Here is a 17243-nt window from a genome sequence, read left to right as displayed (position 1 = left end):
AGCACAGAGGGTAAATAAACATGGTAAGGTGTCACCAGAGAAAAGTAAATAAAAATAATATACTGGCCAGACACAGCGGCTTACACCTATAATCCAAACACTTTGGGAGGCTGAGGCTCATGGACCACTTGAGGCCAGGAGTTCAAGACCAGCCTGGACAACATGGCAAAACCCCACCTCTACTAAAAATACAAAAGTTAGCTTGGCATGGTGGCAGGCGGCTGTAGTCCTAGCTACTCAGGAGGCTGAGGTGAGAGGATCACTTGAGTCCGGGAGGTGGCGGTTGCAGGGAGCTGAGATTGTACCACTGCAACACTCTGGGCAACAGAGCAACACTCCATCTCAAAAACAAATATAAAATAAAATAAGATACCATTTTATACCTATACTAGCAAAATAAAGAAATCTGATAATACTAAGTTTTGATAAGAATATGAAACAATGGAAATTTCATATGCAACTGGTGGGAATTTATAATAAATTGGCTCAGACACTTCAGGAAACAAATGGGTATGATATAATACTTTTGAATGTTTACATACTCTACAACCCAGAAATCCTACTTTTGGGGAATATACCCCAGAAAAACACTGATGTGTGTGTACCCAGAGACATGAATAAGAGCATTCACGGCAACAGTGGCAGAATACTGAGGAAAATGAAATAGGAGAACTTAACTGATCATAGATGAGGCATATTGTGGTATATTCACACAAATATACAACTGTGGAAGTAAATGAACATGTATGAATTATAATGTAATAATCCAGTGAGTTGTAGAGAATTACATATTATGATGCAAGTTTTCTAAAGCTCAAAAAAGCTAAATAATAAATTATCTAGGAGTACATTTATATATCATAAAATATATGGATTAGTTATAACATTGAATGAAAATAGTAAGTTGCAGAAGACTAGCATATGACACAATTGACACCATTTTTGTAAAACTGTAAAATAAGCAAGGCTAAATATTTATTGTTTAGCAACACATAGAATATATAGAGTTTTACATGTAAAATTACCTATAAAAGTCAACAGCACATTGACATGGTAAATACGAAGTTCAAAATGGGATATCCCTGGCATGGAACAGAGAGCTGGGATGGTGGAGGGCCACACGGGAAGCTTCAATAGCATTTTTTATGTTTGCTTCATTATCTAGGTGATGTGTTCACTGGTGTTCATCTTATCATGTTTTTAAATTGACAAGCATGCTACATATACACCATGGAATACTATGCAGCCATAAAAAATGATGAGTTCATGTCCTTTGTAGGGACATGGATGAAGCTGGAAACTATCATTCTCAGCAAACTGTCACAAGGACAAAAAACCAAACACCGCATGTTCTCACTCATAGGTGGGAATCGAACAATGAGAACACATGGACACAGGATGGGGAACATCACACACCAGGGCCTGTCGTGGGGTGGGGGGAGGCGGGGAGGGATAGCATTAGGAGATACACTTAATGTAAATGACGAGTTAATGGGTGCAGCACACTAACATGGCACATGTATACATATGTAACAAACCTGCACTTTGTGTACATGTACCCTAAAACTTAAAGTATAATAAAAAAAAATTGACAAGCATGTTGCCTTATCTTCTTTTGTAGTATCAAATATTACATAATACAATTTTACTTAAATAAAAAAATTATACATATCATTATTTCTGCCAAGATGGGTATTCTTCCATCTCCTTCTTCCTTGAGTGCTCTTTTTTGCACTGTTGAATTGAATGAGGGTAGACCTGATAGAAGGAGAAAGTATTTTTTGTTTTTGTTTTTGTTTTGAGACAGAGTCTTGCTGTGTCACCCAGGCTGGAGTGCAGTGGGGCAATCTTGGCTCTCTGCAACCTCTGCCTCCCAGGGTCAAGCAATTCTCCTGCCTCAGCCTCCTGGGTAGCTGGGATTACAGGCATGCACCACCAGGCCTGGCTAACTTTTGTATTCTTAGTAGAGACGGGGTTTTACCATGTTGGCCAGGCTGTTCTCAAACTCCTGACCTCAGGTGATCCACCCGCCTCGGCCTCCCAAAGTGCTGGGATTACAGGTGTGAGCCACAGCGCCCAGCTGAGAAAGTGTTTTGTAAGATGAAATATGTGGCCGGGCAGGGTGGCTCAAGCCTGTAATCTCAGCACTTTGGGAGGCCGAGGCAGGTGGATCACGAGATCAAGAGTTCGTGACCAGCCTGACCAACATGGTGAAACTTTGTCTCTGCTAAGAATACAAAAATTAGCCGGGCGTGGTGGCGCGTGCTTGTAATCCCAGCTACCCAGGAGGTTGAGGCAGGAGAATCGCTTGAACCCAGGAGGGAGAGGTTGCAGTGAGCTGAGATGGTCCCACTGCACTCCAGCCTGGGTGACAGAGCAAGATTCTGTATGGAAAAAAAAAAAAAAGAAAAGTGCAAGTGCTGTCTGAACTCAGCTCAGAACTAATGCTCTTCCCAGACAGGATCTTGCAAAAGTATTATAAAATGACAGAATCAATTCTCCGTTACTCTCCATTACTCGCATTTCAATTTGGTGGCTCACTTTTCAGTGTGAGTCCTGTCTTTAATACACACTGTTCAAGAGTGGATGCCAACTTCAAGTGGTTCCTGGCTGTCAAGGGCCTTCCCATTCCACTCCATAAAATGGAAGGGCCCACTGACATTTTAATGGAAGGGTATAAAAAGCTTCTTTGTTTTAATATACATTAAACACTTGTTATCAAACATGTTGGAGGAATACAAAGTGACAGTTTGTGATACATTTAAATAATTTTAATTCAGATTGGTTTCTCCCTATTACCACTTTCAGGGCAAGTGAGGCAAAAATCTAACTACCCTCACCATCCCTACTCCTATCCCAGCACTCCTGCATAAACATTTACATCATTTCTAATTCCCACACCAAAGTCCTTCCTATCACCTACGTCTTGCTACTGTCAGGGACATAAGGAGGTTAGGGAGGTGAGTGGGTGGAGGTATGGGCAGGGACAGGGGTAGGGGTTTGAGCTGACAGTACATACAACAGGAATTAAAGGAATCAGAATCACATTGCAGGTTGTGAAGTAGATAGAGTCTGTGTATTGAAGTTACACAGCTCTAAGTCTAAATCCTCAGCTCTGACACTTTTTAGTTGGGTGGCAGTTGACAAGTTACTAAATTTCTCAGAGCCTCAGCTTCCTTACCTATCTAAGTGGTTAATAATACGTACATCCTAGGGCTGTAGTGAGAATTCAATTACATGTATAAGGTGTAAATACTCAGTATACACTCAAATATAGTGCTGTATTTGTATTGGGTGAATATGTGGGAATTAGGGAGTTCTAAGCTTTTGATAGAGACGGCCAATTTACTTGCTCATCCTTGAATGCAGGTTTCTTGACATTCCTTTTCACTGTTGAATCTATTTCCTGAGCCATTACAGCCACTGAACCAAAATCGGGCACAAGAGTTGACCTGTTTGTCATAATACCATCGGACCACATATTCACCACAGTTGCCAGGCTTCAAGGCTTCCAGACATCTAGGATCTAGAGTGAGAAAAGGAAAATGTGTTACGGATTTTTCTTATACTGAAGACATGAAAACTAAAAACTGTATAAAGTTATATAAATAAACTTTATCCTTCATGCACACTAACGAACCAAGAAAATATGGTTCTAAGTGAAAGGAGGATTCCCTAAAACCCAAAATATTTCCCTCACCTCCTGAAACTCTGCTACTAGATATTAATTCTTTTGAAAACATGAAAGTTTTTGATCCTCATGAAACCACATTAAAAATGTTTATTTCCCTGAAAGCCTAAGTGAGACTTCATTGGCTAATACTTTTGTGGGGATTAGAAAGACAGGACTTCTTTCATTTACATTGGATTTGATTTACAATCAAATTAATATTTGGAATAAAAAATATTTCCACTTTCTGTACACATTTCCTCCAATTCTGTTCACAGAAAGCACCACTATGATCACATGCAATTGCCCACTATGAAAGGAAAACTCTTTAAGTTACAAAAAAAAAAAGTAAAATGAACGACTGTCTTCATATTACAATTATATTTTTACAAGAGCAGCTCTTGCAGGACACTAAAAACATGATACAACCTTCTAATGTCATATTGTCTTATCGTAGAAATACATCTACTATGAGAAAGCATAGGACAGCTGTAACAATAAAGCCACATTGTCCTAATAAGGTTCCTTTAATTATGGAACTCCTCATTTGCTAAATCCCTTTTTATTGTGTGATACTCTGGAGTGCCTTGATTAGTATTTCCTACTTCAGGAAGTGATTCCAAGGTGGGAGAAGCCAAAAGACAAATAAAAAACCCCCAAATAGATAATTGCTGTCTGGGACTTATATGTCATAAACTTTATTTTGCAATAGCTAAACCAGTACTTTCTCTTCCTTAAACATTTTCCCAGATTTGGGGTATGTCTTGGTTCATTTATTTTCTAAAACTTACCTCCAAATCTACCTCTACTATGAAGACTCCCTAGACCAAATGGAAATGAGCCATAGATTTCTACTACCTCTGCCCTTAAAAACAAAACCAAATAATGTATATTGTGTAATTCATTTTAAAGATAATCTAAACTTTTGAGCACAAAAATTGTCTCTCATGTTCTGCAGAAAATATGTACATAATAATACATTTTCTATAGATATTAACTCCATAGAAAATATGTTAATGAATCAGAATCTAGATTTTAGCTTGTTTCTCTTTCCTGTGCAATAAAAGGATCACAAATTCAAATGCCTACATGTGTGAAGGGCACATGTAAGACAATAGGGAGCAGTATAGACTACGGCAAACAGGAGAATATAATCCCCTCTAAAGGCATTCAAATTAAAATAATAAATACTATAAGAATTTTGAAATTCTTTATAGACCAAATTTACTCCACAGCCAGCCAGTTTTCAAATTCTACATATAGTCCAGTGAAAACTATATTTTGTCCTGCTTGTTTAGAATCATAACATTTTCTCCCTGGGTAACCCTGTGCCTTCCTCACATTGTAGATACAGTAGCAGATTGGCAGATCTCTCTTACCTTTGTGTACCAAATCTGTGCACAAGACTGTAGAATCAAAATGGGACTTGGAGTTCTGGTTTACCTACCCTCTGCCCCACCCACAGGGGTGCTGAGCAGTGGCCTGGGGGTGGTGGTGGCCTCAGATGAGGTAGTGGCAGGCAGATCATCAGCCCAGGTTGGCTCTGGAGCCTTATCATCTTCATCCTGGTCTCCGGTGATACTCAACTACACAAAAAAATTCACATTTTGTGTTTCTGATAGTATCAAGTAAAAAAAAAATACTAGTTTGCTTTTGGGAACATATAAGGACAAGTTCAGCCATGCTGTGTTTCCCTAGCTCTCTGATACTATTTCAAATAACTCAGGAAATAATGCCCCTCCTCTGTGTCATGCATCCCTGAATACCCAAGTTGTGGATTTTCCCACCACTTGGTGTGGGTGTATTTGTGTGTACACACACACACACACACAGCCCACCTCCAGGCACAGATTTTTGGGTGCTGGGACATCCAAAGCAGGTGTGAAAGATGTGATGTTGAGAGGAGTTTATTTTCATTCTTAGCCACTGCTATGAGAAAATAACCACTCATTTCTTTAACATTTTTATGGCCTTTCTCCATTTCCTAACACTAGACATCTTAACAATATATTCCAAAATATTTACCATGAACTCAATCAATTTTGAGATTGGGAATTAGGGTAGCAGAAGACAATAATACAGCTGAAATAAAAACAGTAGTGGCCACTTTTTGATTGCTTACCCAAATCTCAGCTGCAGATACCTTTGCCTGCTCTTTCTATTATCAGACCCCAGCTAATACCAAATGCTGTATGATGCTTAACATCTAAGATGCTCTAAGAAATGTCTGATATCTAAAGAACAAAGCATTTTCATTTCAAAAGCAAATTTTCTGGACTAAAATTTCCAAGTTTCATCCAAATTTATGATATATAACGAAACAAGAAAGAAAGGCATTTTACTTTTTTTTAAAAAATCATGTCTTTATAGTAGAATGATTTATAATCCTTTGGGTATATACCCAGTAATGGGATTGCTGGGTCAAATGGTATTTCTGGTTCTAGATCCTTGAGGAATTGCCACACTGTCTTCCACAATGGTTGAACTAATCTACACTCCCACCAACAGTGTAAAAGCGTTCCTATTTCTCCACATCCTCTCCGGCATCTATTGTTTCCTGACTTTTTAATGATCGCCATTCTAACTGGCATGAAATGGTATCTCATTGTGGTTTTGATTTGCATTTCTCTAATGACCAGTGATGATGAGCTTTTTCTCATGTTTGTTGGCTGCATAAATGTCTTCTTTTGAGAAGTATCTGTTCATATCCTTCACCCACTTTTTGATAGGGTTGTTTTTTTCTTGTAAATTTGTTTAAGTTCTAGTATAAAGACACATGCACATGTATGTTTATGGCAGCACTACTCACAATAGCAAAGACTTGGAACCAACCTAAATGCTCATCAATGATGGACTGGATAAAGAAAATGTGGCACATATACACCATGGAATACTATGCAGCCATAAAAAAAAATGAGTTCATGTCCTTTGCAGGGACATGGGTGAAGCTAGAAACCATCATTCTTAGCAAACTAACACAGGAACAGAAAACCAAACACCGCATGTTCTCACTCATAAGTAGGAGTTGAACAATGAAAACACATGGACACAGGGAGGGGAACATCACACACTGGGGCCTGTCGGTGGGTGCGGGTCTAGGGGAGGGATAGCATTAGGAGAAATACCTAAAGTAGATGACAGGTTGATGGGGGCAGCAAACCACCATGACACATGTATCCTATGTAAAAAACCTGCACATTCTGCACATGTATCCCAGAACTTAAAGTATAATATTAAAAAATCATGTCAGTCATTCTTGACAATTACCAGGAGCTAGACAAATCTTTTACAGGAATAATTATATTCTTTATTCTTTTTCAAATTTTTCCTTGGATTCCAGCTGTATGCAATTGAATCAGTCATTCACCTGAGTCCTGACACTTGGTTATTTATCGTCACAAGGGTTTCTCTTGTTTATTTGTTTGTTTGCTTTTTTATTTATTTAAATAGTCAAATCTGTGACTGAGATAGTTTTTTATGCTTTTTTACCCAGGGATCCTGGCATGCTGTCATCATTAGCTGCCCTCTGCCAGCTAAGCTGTTCTATTACTTTTGATTTTTTTTGTGTGTGCATGCACACATACACACACAAGAGGGAAAAGCTAATTAGTACCATTACTCATGTATGCGTATTTTTTACAGTGATTAAATTACTATCAGGTGACTTAGAGCAAAGATTTCCATTTGGATTGGTCATTGGCCCTATATAAAGGGCACACAATTCAAATACAATAGGAACTTTTCACTGTCCCCTAACCACAACTTTTGGTACAAGTGGAGACAAAACTATAGATTACTTGAGGTTCCTCTTTCTTTCAGAATGATTCTGTATGCACATACAGCAATTTGAATGTGAACTTTTAAAAATAATCATTATACTAGAGAATTTAAAGCTAGAGGAAAACTTTCTTGGTCCCTTATTTTCTTTTTTATTTTTTATAGAGCTAGGGTCTCGCTGTGTTGCCCAGGCTGGTCTCAAACCCCTGGATTCAAATGATCCTCCCACACTGGCCTCCTGAGCCCAGCACTGTGTCCCTTATTTTCTACTGGGGGGAATACAAAGCTATAAATGATTAAGAAACTTTCCAAAAGTTATTGGTAAGCTAGTGACAAACCTTCAGGGAAAAAAGTACTGTTGTTTTTTGCCTGCATATATTTGGTCTTAAGCAAGAAATAAGAGTTTGAGGAGTAGTTTACCAAACATAAAAGCCAACTGACATTAGTATACACTTCAGATATACGGTCTAGAAGGTGAGACTGTTCCATTGAAGAGGCGGGCTAAGCAGCACAGTTTTCTTCAAGGAATTAACTCAGACTTTAAATCTTCACCTTGTTCAAGTCCTGAGTCCTCAAAAGTTATATTTTACCTCTTCTAAGCTTAGGAATGTGTGTTTTCATTCTCAATCACATAATCATTTGGAAATTTTGACATCTGTTAACATTACCCCACAGATTCCAAGACAAGCAAAATTAACTTTAATAAATGAAAATAATTTCATTAATTTTCTGGCTCAGTGAGATGTCAGATTATTTCAACAAATGCATAATTATTATGGCTTGCGATTTTTATAATTTCCTTACCACAAAAGCAAGCATGTTAACTGAAGGGAATTTTAGAAAATGTGGATATCAAAAAAAGAAAATAGAAATCAGAAGTAATTCTACCTTCTAAAGATAGTTATTGTTGGTATTCAGGTATATTTTTCCCTAGTCTTTTTTCTAGGTGCATATCCATTTTTTTTCTTTACAAAAAAATACTGTATGTTCGGTTTTCTATGCTCTATGCTATTTTAAAAAATATACTATATTATGATCATTCTCTATATTTCACCATGACTATATAACATTTATTATTATTATTATTATTTTGAAGACAGAGTCTCGCTCTGTTGCCCAGCACGATCTCGGCTCACTGCAACCTCCACCTCCCAGATTCAAGCAGTTCTCATGCCTCAGCCTCCCAAGTAGCTGATATTACAGATGTGAGCCACCACGCCCAGCCTCCTCCACATTTTCATAACCTTGCCTTCCACTACTCCCAGAATATCTGGTCAGGATCTTTCATTCCTTCTTCCTCTCTATTCTGCTTCAGGCTCTCAATATCAACCCTTCCACCACAGCCTAGGAAAAGTTGGTCTCCATCTGCAAAACCTTCTCCAGTCACCCAGTCAGTACTGATTCTCCCCTTCTAGATGATGCACAGTACCTTCTGACTCTTCTATACTCGGTGCTGATTGTGTAGAATTTAACTTTAGTCCTATCCTACTGAAGAGTAACAGAATATGCCTCCCAAAATACGCCACTTTGGCACATTAATTATTTTGAACTGAAGGCAATTGAGAATCAGATACAAGCTCATTTGTCTAAATGCAGGACATACATTCGTAAAGGAATCCCTCCTCGGAAAATCAGGGTTAATGACTCGAGGGGAGTCTAGACCCTTACTTAGCCCAGAGATACACCAGAGGACTCTACATAACAAACTATTCACTAATCCTTATCTTCTATTAGTTCACCCATATGTTTACCTTCCCACCATCTGCTGCTGTAGAAAGTCCTTTCCCATTGTCTTGTCACTCCTCTAAGCTCTATTGTTCTTTCGTTAAGATGCTATATAAGACCAAGTGCTAACCACCTCTTTGAGCTACTCATCTCCATGCTTCTATGTGTATATGCTACATGTTAATAACTTCTGTGTGCTTTTCTATTGTTAATCTGTCTTTTGTCAGTCTAATTTACAAGGCCCTAGCTAATAACCCTAAGATGGGTAGAGGAAAAAAAAATTTCCTCCCCTCCACTATCTTGTATAATTTCTTGTTTCCTACGTATAAATACCACTTCCCTGATAAGAGAAATTATCTTTTTTCTTTCTTTTCTTCTTTCTCTACCTCTTTTTTTCCATAGCATAGAATAGGCAAAAAGTATCCATTAAATAAATTCACAATGGGTTAATCTTTCTGTTACACTCGTCTTTAGGTTGAACTTAATAAGGATATGCAAAGAGCGAAAGAGAAAGAGATAAATTTACATTACTTAATTCCTCTAGACTTTAACATCATCATTTTTCAAATAAAAAAAATTAGGCCCTAACATGCCTTCCAACTCTAAAAGCTGGATTTAACCAACACGAACGACTAGCAGAATACACACCCAATTCACGATAGTGATCGCCTCTGGAGAGAGGAGGAAAAAGAGCTCTGGAGGGAAAAAGCTAGGACTTTATCTGAAGCAAGAGTGAATGAACAAATGGAAACATTGGTTACTTCTGGCTGGTGAGTATGCAGTCAAATGTTTGTTTCTATTCTTGTTAATAAATCTTAAATCTGAAAACACAAGCTTGCCTGTCAGCTCTGCACATTTCTACTCCAGCCACACTGGCCTGCCTTGGAAAAGAAGGCTGACTCCAGCTCCAAGCAGGGACACCATAGTAAAAGGCACAAACGAGTTGTCTAGGGGCACCTGAGAGCCGACACCTGGAGTCCAGGGCTGCTCTGTGTAGCTGGACAAGCAGACGTGTTATCACCATTCTCTTTCAGCCTTTGAGCTGATCTTTAAGGGGAGGAAAACAGACTCAGTGCAGTATCCCAAGAACATGTATGCATGAGCTAAGAAGGATTGCTGACCAGGTGCCACATCCAAAAGGTCTTTTGCTTTCTGATTTCCAAACATTTTCCTTGAATTTATTACCCAGAATTTTGCATATATTACAAAGTCTTCAAATCTGAACACATGTATGCTCTGGATGAATGCTAATGATCATCTGCATTAGTGTTTGTGTTAAGACTTAGCATTTTCCCAGGAGTGTGGGTCAAAATTTCTCCAATTTGGCTCTGGGGATTCTACTGCCATTGGGCTCCTCAGCCAGCATCTTCAAATTGTCTGGCTTCTCAGGAGTCCCACTTGATTGATTCTCCCCAAGAATCAAACACACTTCTTTGTCAGGTCTCTCTGCACTCAAATACTTAAACTGAAGGTTATTTATTTGCATTTTAAAGTTACTGGGGCCTTTAGGAACACCTTGAGTTTGGGCTGCACCTCTCTGGATTAACTGTGGCTTTCATAAAGGGTGGAATGCAGGATTTTGTTCTGTTTAAACCTCTCATACATTAGTGCAGTAAAATAGCCTGCATTCTGGCTTTACCCAGTAAACATTTTTGACAGCTGTAATCATACACTTTTAGAACAGGAAGAACATTCTAGTAACATTCTTTTATTTTACAGATGAGAAAACTGAGACCTCAGGAAAATAGGAGATTCCCCTAACATCAGGCAGCTATGAAATTTCATTTCTAAGATGTCATTCATCATGAGATATACTATAAATTTTAAAATAGTTTTGAAAAAAGACCACACACATTAAATAGATGCATCCCAATTTCAGAAATAACAAAATGGAAAAACTACAGACTTTGGAGTCAAGAGAATAGTCCTTAGCTTCAGCAATGAGACCACAAGTCAGGTTTCCTGACTTCCAGGTCTGGAATATTTCTTCTAGATCAGTTAGCAATATGTTTATTATTTTTGTTTTTTTCCTCTTCCATAACACAGGTGCATGTTATATTCTGAGGGTAACAAGTCTATTATAAGCAATAAATAATACTTACACAGCAACCTTTTGTAGTGATACTAATAATTAGTTGTTATCCAGGGTTTTATGAAGAATTTGAATGTTTTTCACGATCACGGTGACAGAATGCTAATTTTATTTTTCGCTAAGAACATATTTTGGTAGAAAGAAGAAGAGGAAGGAAGGACAGAGTTAGATGTCTTAAGGGAGTGACAGAAAGGACAACAGTGAAAAGGAAGAGATAACAAAAGGGAAATGGTACTTCTGAGATCTTTGTTTACTAGCTTTGCAGTATTGCCTAGGGTAGGCTCAGGAAGGATCTGAGAATAGAAAGGTTGTAACAGATTCATTTTATTTTAAATGTTTGGATACTATAATTATACTTATTAAAGGTGGCTGTGCATGCACAGAGGCATAAATATGTTTTTGTATGTGTGTATGTGTATACTATGTGTGTGTGTATGTACGTGCGTGTGTGTGCAGTCAAGTGCTGCATAATGACGTTTTGGTCAACCACACCACATACACGACAGTGGTCCCATCCAATTATAATGCTGTATTTTTACCCTTTTCTATGGTTAGATATGCTCATATATATAAATACTTACCATTGTGTTACAATTACCTACAGTAGTACAGTGATATGCTGTGCAGGTTTGTAGCCTAGAAGCAATAGGCTAAACTATTTAGCCCAGGTGTGTAGTAGGCTATACTATCCAGATTTGTGTGAGTACACTCTATGATGTTCACACAAAAACAAAATTGCCTAGTGAAACGTTTCTCAGAAAGTGTCCCTGTCATTAAACGATGCATGACTGTATGTCAAAGATTTAAATGTGAATATAAATGCACGTTTGTTCAAACTAAATATCTATAAGGAAATAATTGTTTAAAAATTCAGTTTTGCATTGGTGCTTCTTTAAAAAGAGCCAGAATGAGAAAGCCTAGAGACAAGAGGCGCTATCCGAGAAGGTCAAGTTCATTGCAAGGTCCCACTATCTGGGTTAAAGTTCCCCTAGAGAGACCTAGCTGATGTTCAGTTTCCCTTCATGTGGCTCTTGGTGTTATAAATCCAGAGTATTTTGGTTGTATTTTTCTTATGTCCTCCCCTCCCCAGCTACTAGAAAGCTTCATATGTCCTAGTCTGTTAATGTCATTTGTCTCTCAAGGCCATCGGGCTTCCTCGGACGTGATACAGAGGCATCTGTTCTTACTTTTCCTCATTATGTGTCATAACTGCCTTGGATGTCCCTCAGGCACCTCCACTTTACATGGTGCAAACTAAACTCACTATTTTCCTTTAAAAAAAAAAACCACCCTGCCTTTTATATTCTCCATCTCAGTATATAGTGCTTCAATCCATCTTATCTCCATGCTAGAAACCCAGTAGTCCTACCCAAACCCCTCCCTCTCTCTCACCTCCAATCCTTTCAATCACTATATCTTGTTAATTCTACCTTAGAAATGGCTTTTCTATCTGTGCCTCCTTTTTATTCCCACTGCCCCTGCCTTCTTTCAGGGCCTCATTATCATTTTCCTGGACTATCATGCCTCATATCTCAGCCTCCAGTCTCACCTCCTCCTCCTACGTATGTTTCACACAGCAATCAGGGTTATTCTTTCTGTGAACCAAATATGACTACATGACTCTTGCTTTTAAAACTCCTCGTCTGTCTCTGCCTGCCTGGCCTATAGATGAAGTTCAAGCTCCTTGCCTTAATACATTAAGATATTTATAATTAGTCCTTAAATTACCTGTCCAGCTTTAACTCTCATCACTCTGCCACCCACACCCTAGGCTACAATTAGACTGAATTTGTTCAACTTTCTTGAAATGCCATGGCACTTTAAAGTCTCCCTTTGCCTACCGTTTTTTTGTTTGTTTGTTTTTGTTTTTGCTAGGAATACCCTTCCCCCTGCTCTTCTCTTGAAAAACTCCTAGTTATTCTTAAAACTTGACTCACTGTCACCTCTGTGATGCCTTATGTTATGAACTAAATGTTTATGTCCCTCCAAAAATCATACATTGAAACCTGAATCCCCAGTGTGATGGTATTTGAAGGTGGGGACTTTGGGAGGTGATTAGGTCATGAGGGTGGAGCCTTTATGAATGGGATCAATGCCCTTATAAGAAGTGATATGAGAGATGAGCTGTCTCTCAGCCATGTGAAGACATAACGAGAAGGTGGCTGTTCACAAGCCAGAAAGCAAGCCCTCACCAAACACCAGATTTTAGACTTCCCAACCTCCAGAACTGTGAAAAATAAATGTTTGTTGTTTAAGCCACTCAGTCTATGGTATTTTTGTTATGGCAGCCCCAACAGACTAAGACACTTTCCCATTACTCTTTCCTGAAATTAATTGCATCATCTCTGTGCTTCCTTCACAGCTCTGGCTAAAATTCGTAATGCATCTTGTACTTACCTATCTCCCTGAAAGAATGTGAGCTTCTCTCAGGCAGGAGCCATGTCTTAAGAGCCACATCATCTATCACAGCAGTTAATAATCAATACATGCTATTGGAATTCATTGGTATTAATATAGCAAAAAATGTGATTCAGTGATTATAAGGAGGGCTCAGTTTAAGCATCAATTCCTGGATAAAACCTGAGCTTGCTCTTGTTTAGGAAGGCTTTAGAAAGGGAGGTCGATTGACTAGGAGAGGGACAAAGTGGTAAGTCACACAAACAGAAGAGGCCCCAGTAGTGGTCCATGCGCAGGAGGAGATAGACTGTGTCCATTATTGTCTGGAATTTACTTTAAAATGCACAATATAGAACAGGGTTGGCAAACCACTGTGGGCCAAATCTGAGTCACTATCTGTTCTTGTGAATAAGTTTCATCAGAACTTATTCGTACTCATTCATTTAAGTATTATCTATGGCTATGTTTCTACTTCAAAGGCAGAGTTGAGTAACTGGAACAGAAATCAAATTACCTGAAAATCCAAAACTATTCAGTATATGGCCCTTTACAGAGTTTGCTGACACCTGGTATAGACCATGGAGTATAAATGTTTTTGTTAATTTCAGTCTGCAATTTAGTAGAATCTATTGCCCTGACTGGAATTACCTATTTTGCAGTTGGTTACTATTTAATCAAATAGAAATATGTTAGAGGCCTTTCTGCCCTTTCGTGAACAGGATACGAGAATCTAGTGAGTTCTATAGTCTGTGCCCTTAGGAATGGTATCCTAGGCCTGATTCCTGAATGGCCCTGAGTCCAACTACTGATTCGAATGTTCCTTAGGTCCTTAGTCTAAGTAGACTGTTAGCTGAATCCTGATGTTAGAACACTGTTGCACATGCTCATAATCACTCTTTCATGTACATGAAGGCTTCAGAAAAGGGCAGTGCAAGGACTTTACTGAGCTTACAGAACAGGGGCATGACTGCTATGTGCCTGCTTGCCAGAGGATGTCCATGGGGTTAATAGAAATTGGTCTAGACTTGCCCAAGTTGCAACTTGGTGGAGAAGACACTATAGCACTCATCAGTAACTATAAAAGGCTCCCCCATTTTCTCCTTAAAAAAACTAATATTTGTCCATAATCTGATTGGCTGAAGTCAGTTCCCAGAAGCTTGCTATGAAACTAATGAGGTCACATTTGTTTCAATTGATTCAGGAGGTGGTTCTTCACATGCTATGTGATTGAGAAGCTCTGAAACAGAGCACCTACTTTGCACCATATGCATATATAGCCTCCCTCACAGTCCTCACTCAGAGCACAGGAGGTGGAAGCCAAATGAGCAAACACATGGCTTGGAGTGTGGAGAGTGGCCAGTTGGGCATATGCATATTTAGAAAAAACATGAGAGGGTACAAAGTGGGAAGCCAGATGCACAGATGAACAGGGAGAGTTGTGGCCTGGTATGAAAGGCACTGCACAGCATGGCAAGTAGGTGAATTCAGAGTGTTGTGCTAATCTGTTTCAGCATACATGGTTACTTTGATGGTGATAAGGAGTATAATATAAAAATATTATCAGCAACATTTAATAAATACTTATAAAATATGTAAGTTTTTAAAAATACCCTACAAAACCTAATGCTATTTCAGAACTGGAAATCTAGAGTCAAGATACTAACATTTAGAGCCAAGGACCTAAAAATACACGTGCCTCAGCTGATTCTTGACAACGCAGGGCAGAATGATCTTTGATATGAAACAGAGAGAATACCCATTTTAAGCTCACAAAGTAAGTGAGACAGTTACTTACTGACTCAGAAATTTCTTTTTGAGGCTCTGGAGTAGATTCACTGAGTTCTTCCCCTGACATCCCAAATCCAGGTTGAGGTGATGATGAACCAAAAATTTGAACGAGATAGGAATCAAAATCCTCACAAATTTTTTGAAACAATTTCTGCTTCAGGGTGTCTTTTAAAAAAGAAGTAGAAAACAGAGATAGTAGAAGCAATGAAACAATACTTAAAACTCATTTAGAAAGATCTGCACTCTCCTTAAAATATGTAATTTCCCATTACTTGAAATCAACTGCTAAGTTAACGAACTTATAAAAGCACTTTTACATCCTGTGTAAGAGGTCATCTAAAATAATTTAATATATGTGACACAAAGAGGCAAAAGAATGACTTTAATATATGTTCATCCAAAGTGTCTCTGTTCAACGTGAATCACTCCTTGTCAAGAGCTAGCCTCACCCATAATAAGTTGAATTGGCAACTACCTCTGGTTTTAAGGATAGCAAATGGCCAACCAGTTGAAAATATTCTTTACAGGCTGTAACAAATTCCTAACTCCAGATAGAATGATAAAGCTCTTCAAGGATTAAAATATAAGTTGGCTCTGAAATGTCTTTGGCTATTCTAACATATTCACAGCCCAGTGAGATTGAACATATCAGATAAACAAACCCACCAGTCAGCCAGCAGGGTATTGATGAAGTAGAACCCCAGGTTAGAAAGCTCTGGAGAAGGTGAGAATTAGCAAATGGAAAGTTTCTGAGAATGGTATGCTTTCCTTAGGGCCAGTGTGCTGGTACACGGAATAGGCAGGGCATGAGGCACTGATGGGCTGTGCCCAGCCACATCAGACTCCACTCCCAGGTGGGTAAAGGAGGAAGGATGAAGCCAAACTGAAGCCTTTCACTTACTTCACAAACTTGCCAGGTACAGGCCTGCCAGAATGAATAATCAGTTTCCAAAGAATTGGGATAAATTTTATTATAAAGTCATACTGACCATAATTTAATCATAGCTTAAATTAGATCAATGTCCTAGGATGGCTCATTAGTAAATATCAGTTAATGTGAAAGGATAAACAGCATAGAGAAGCCCATCAGATTAGCACTGGCTGTACAATAAATTTTATTTATTTTTTATTTATTTTTTGAGACAGAGTCTTGCTCTGTCGCCCAGGCTGGAGTACAGTGGCGCAATCTCGGCTCACTGCAACCTCTGCCTCCCGGGTTCCAGCAATTCTCCTGCCTCAGCTTCACCGGTAGCTGGGACTACAGGCACACGCCACCATGCCCAGCTAATTTTTGTATTTTTAGTAGAGATGAGGTTTCACCATGCCAGCCAGGCTGGTCTCTAACTTCTGACCTGGTGATCCACTGTGCCTGGCATTGTACAATGAATTTTAAAAGGTTGTTCTTTGGCCGGGCGCGGTGGCTCATGCCTGTAATCCCAGCACTTTGGGAAGCCGAGGCAGGTGGATCACAAGGTCAGGAGATCGAAACCATCCTGGTTAACACGGTGAAACCCCATCTCTCCTAAAAATACAAAAAACCAGCCGGGCGTGGTGGCGCGTGCCTGTAGTCCCAGCTACTCGGGAGGCTGAGGCAGGAGAATCACTTGAACCTGGGAGGCAGAGGTTGCAGTGAGCCGAGATCACGCCACAACACTCCAGCATGGCGACAGAGTGAGACTCCATCTCTAAATAAATAAATAAATAAATAAATAAATAAATAAATAAATAAATAAAAGGTTGTTCTTTGAGATAAATTCCTGATATCAACCTGTTTACTCATCATTATCTGCTTTC

The 17243-nt window shown here is 38.9% G+C and overlaps 1 protein-coding gene across 1 annotated transcript in view; it reads right to left on the bottom strand.

Annotated features, from left to right (window-relative positions):
• Positions 1-939: 939 nt before the first annotated feature.
• The window catches only part of COL28A1 (collagen type XXVIII alpha 1 chain), a 164083-nt gene continuing 147779 nt past the window's right edge, over positions 940-17243 (bottom strand). Inside the window, exons 33-36 of the mRNA XM_054496646.2 lie at positions 15457-15614; positions 5118-5256; positions 3350-3526; positions 940-1758 (exon numbers count right to left, since the gene is read on the bottom strand). Of these exons, the coding sequence (XP_054352621.1) occupies positions 3354-3526; positions 5118-5256; positions 15457-15614 (470 nt within the window). The 3' untranslated portion in view covers positions 940-1758; positions 3350-3353. The remainder of the gene's footprint in view (positions 1759-3349; positions 3527-5117; positions 5257-15456; positions 15615-17243) is intronic.

The sequence above is a fragment of the Pongo pygmaeus genome, chromosome 6, assembly GCF_028885625.2.
Source record: "Pongo pygmaeus isolate AG05252 chromosome 6, NHGRI_mPonPyg2-v2.0_pri, whole genome shotgun sequence".
Lineage (NCBI taxonomy): Eukaryota > Metazoa > Chordata > Mammalia > Primates > Hominidae > Pongo > Pongo pygmaeus.
The sequence above is the reverse complement of the archived record's forward strand: the minus strand, read 5'-3'. Positions and strand labels throughout refer to the sequence as shown.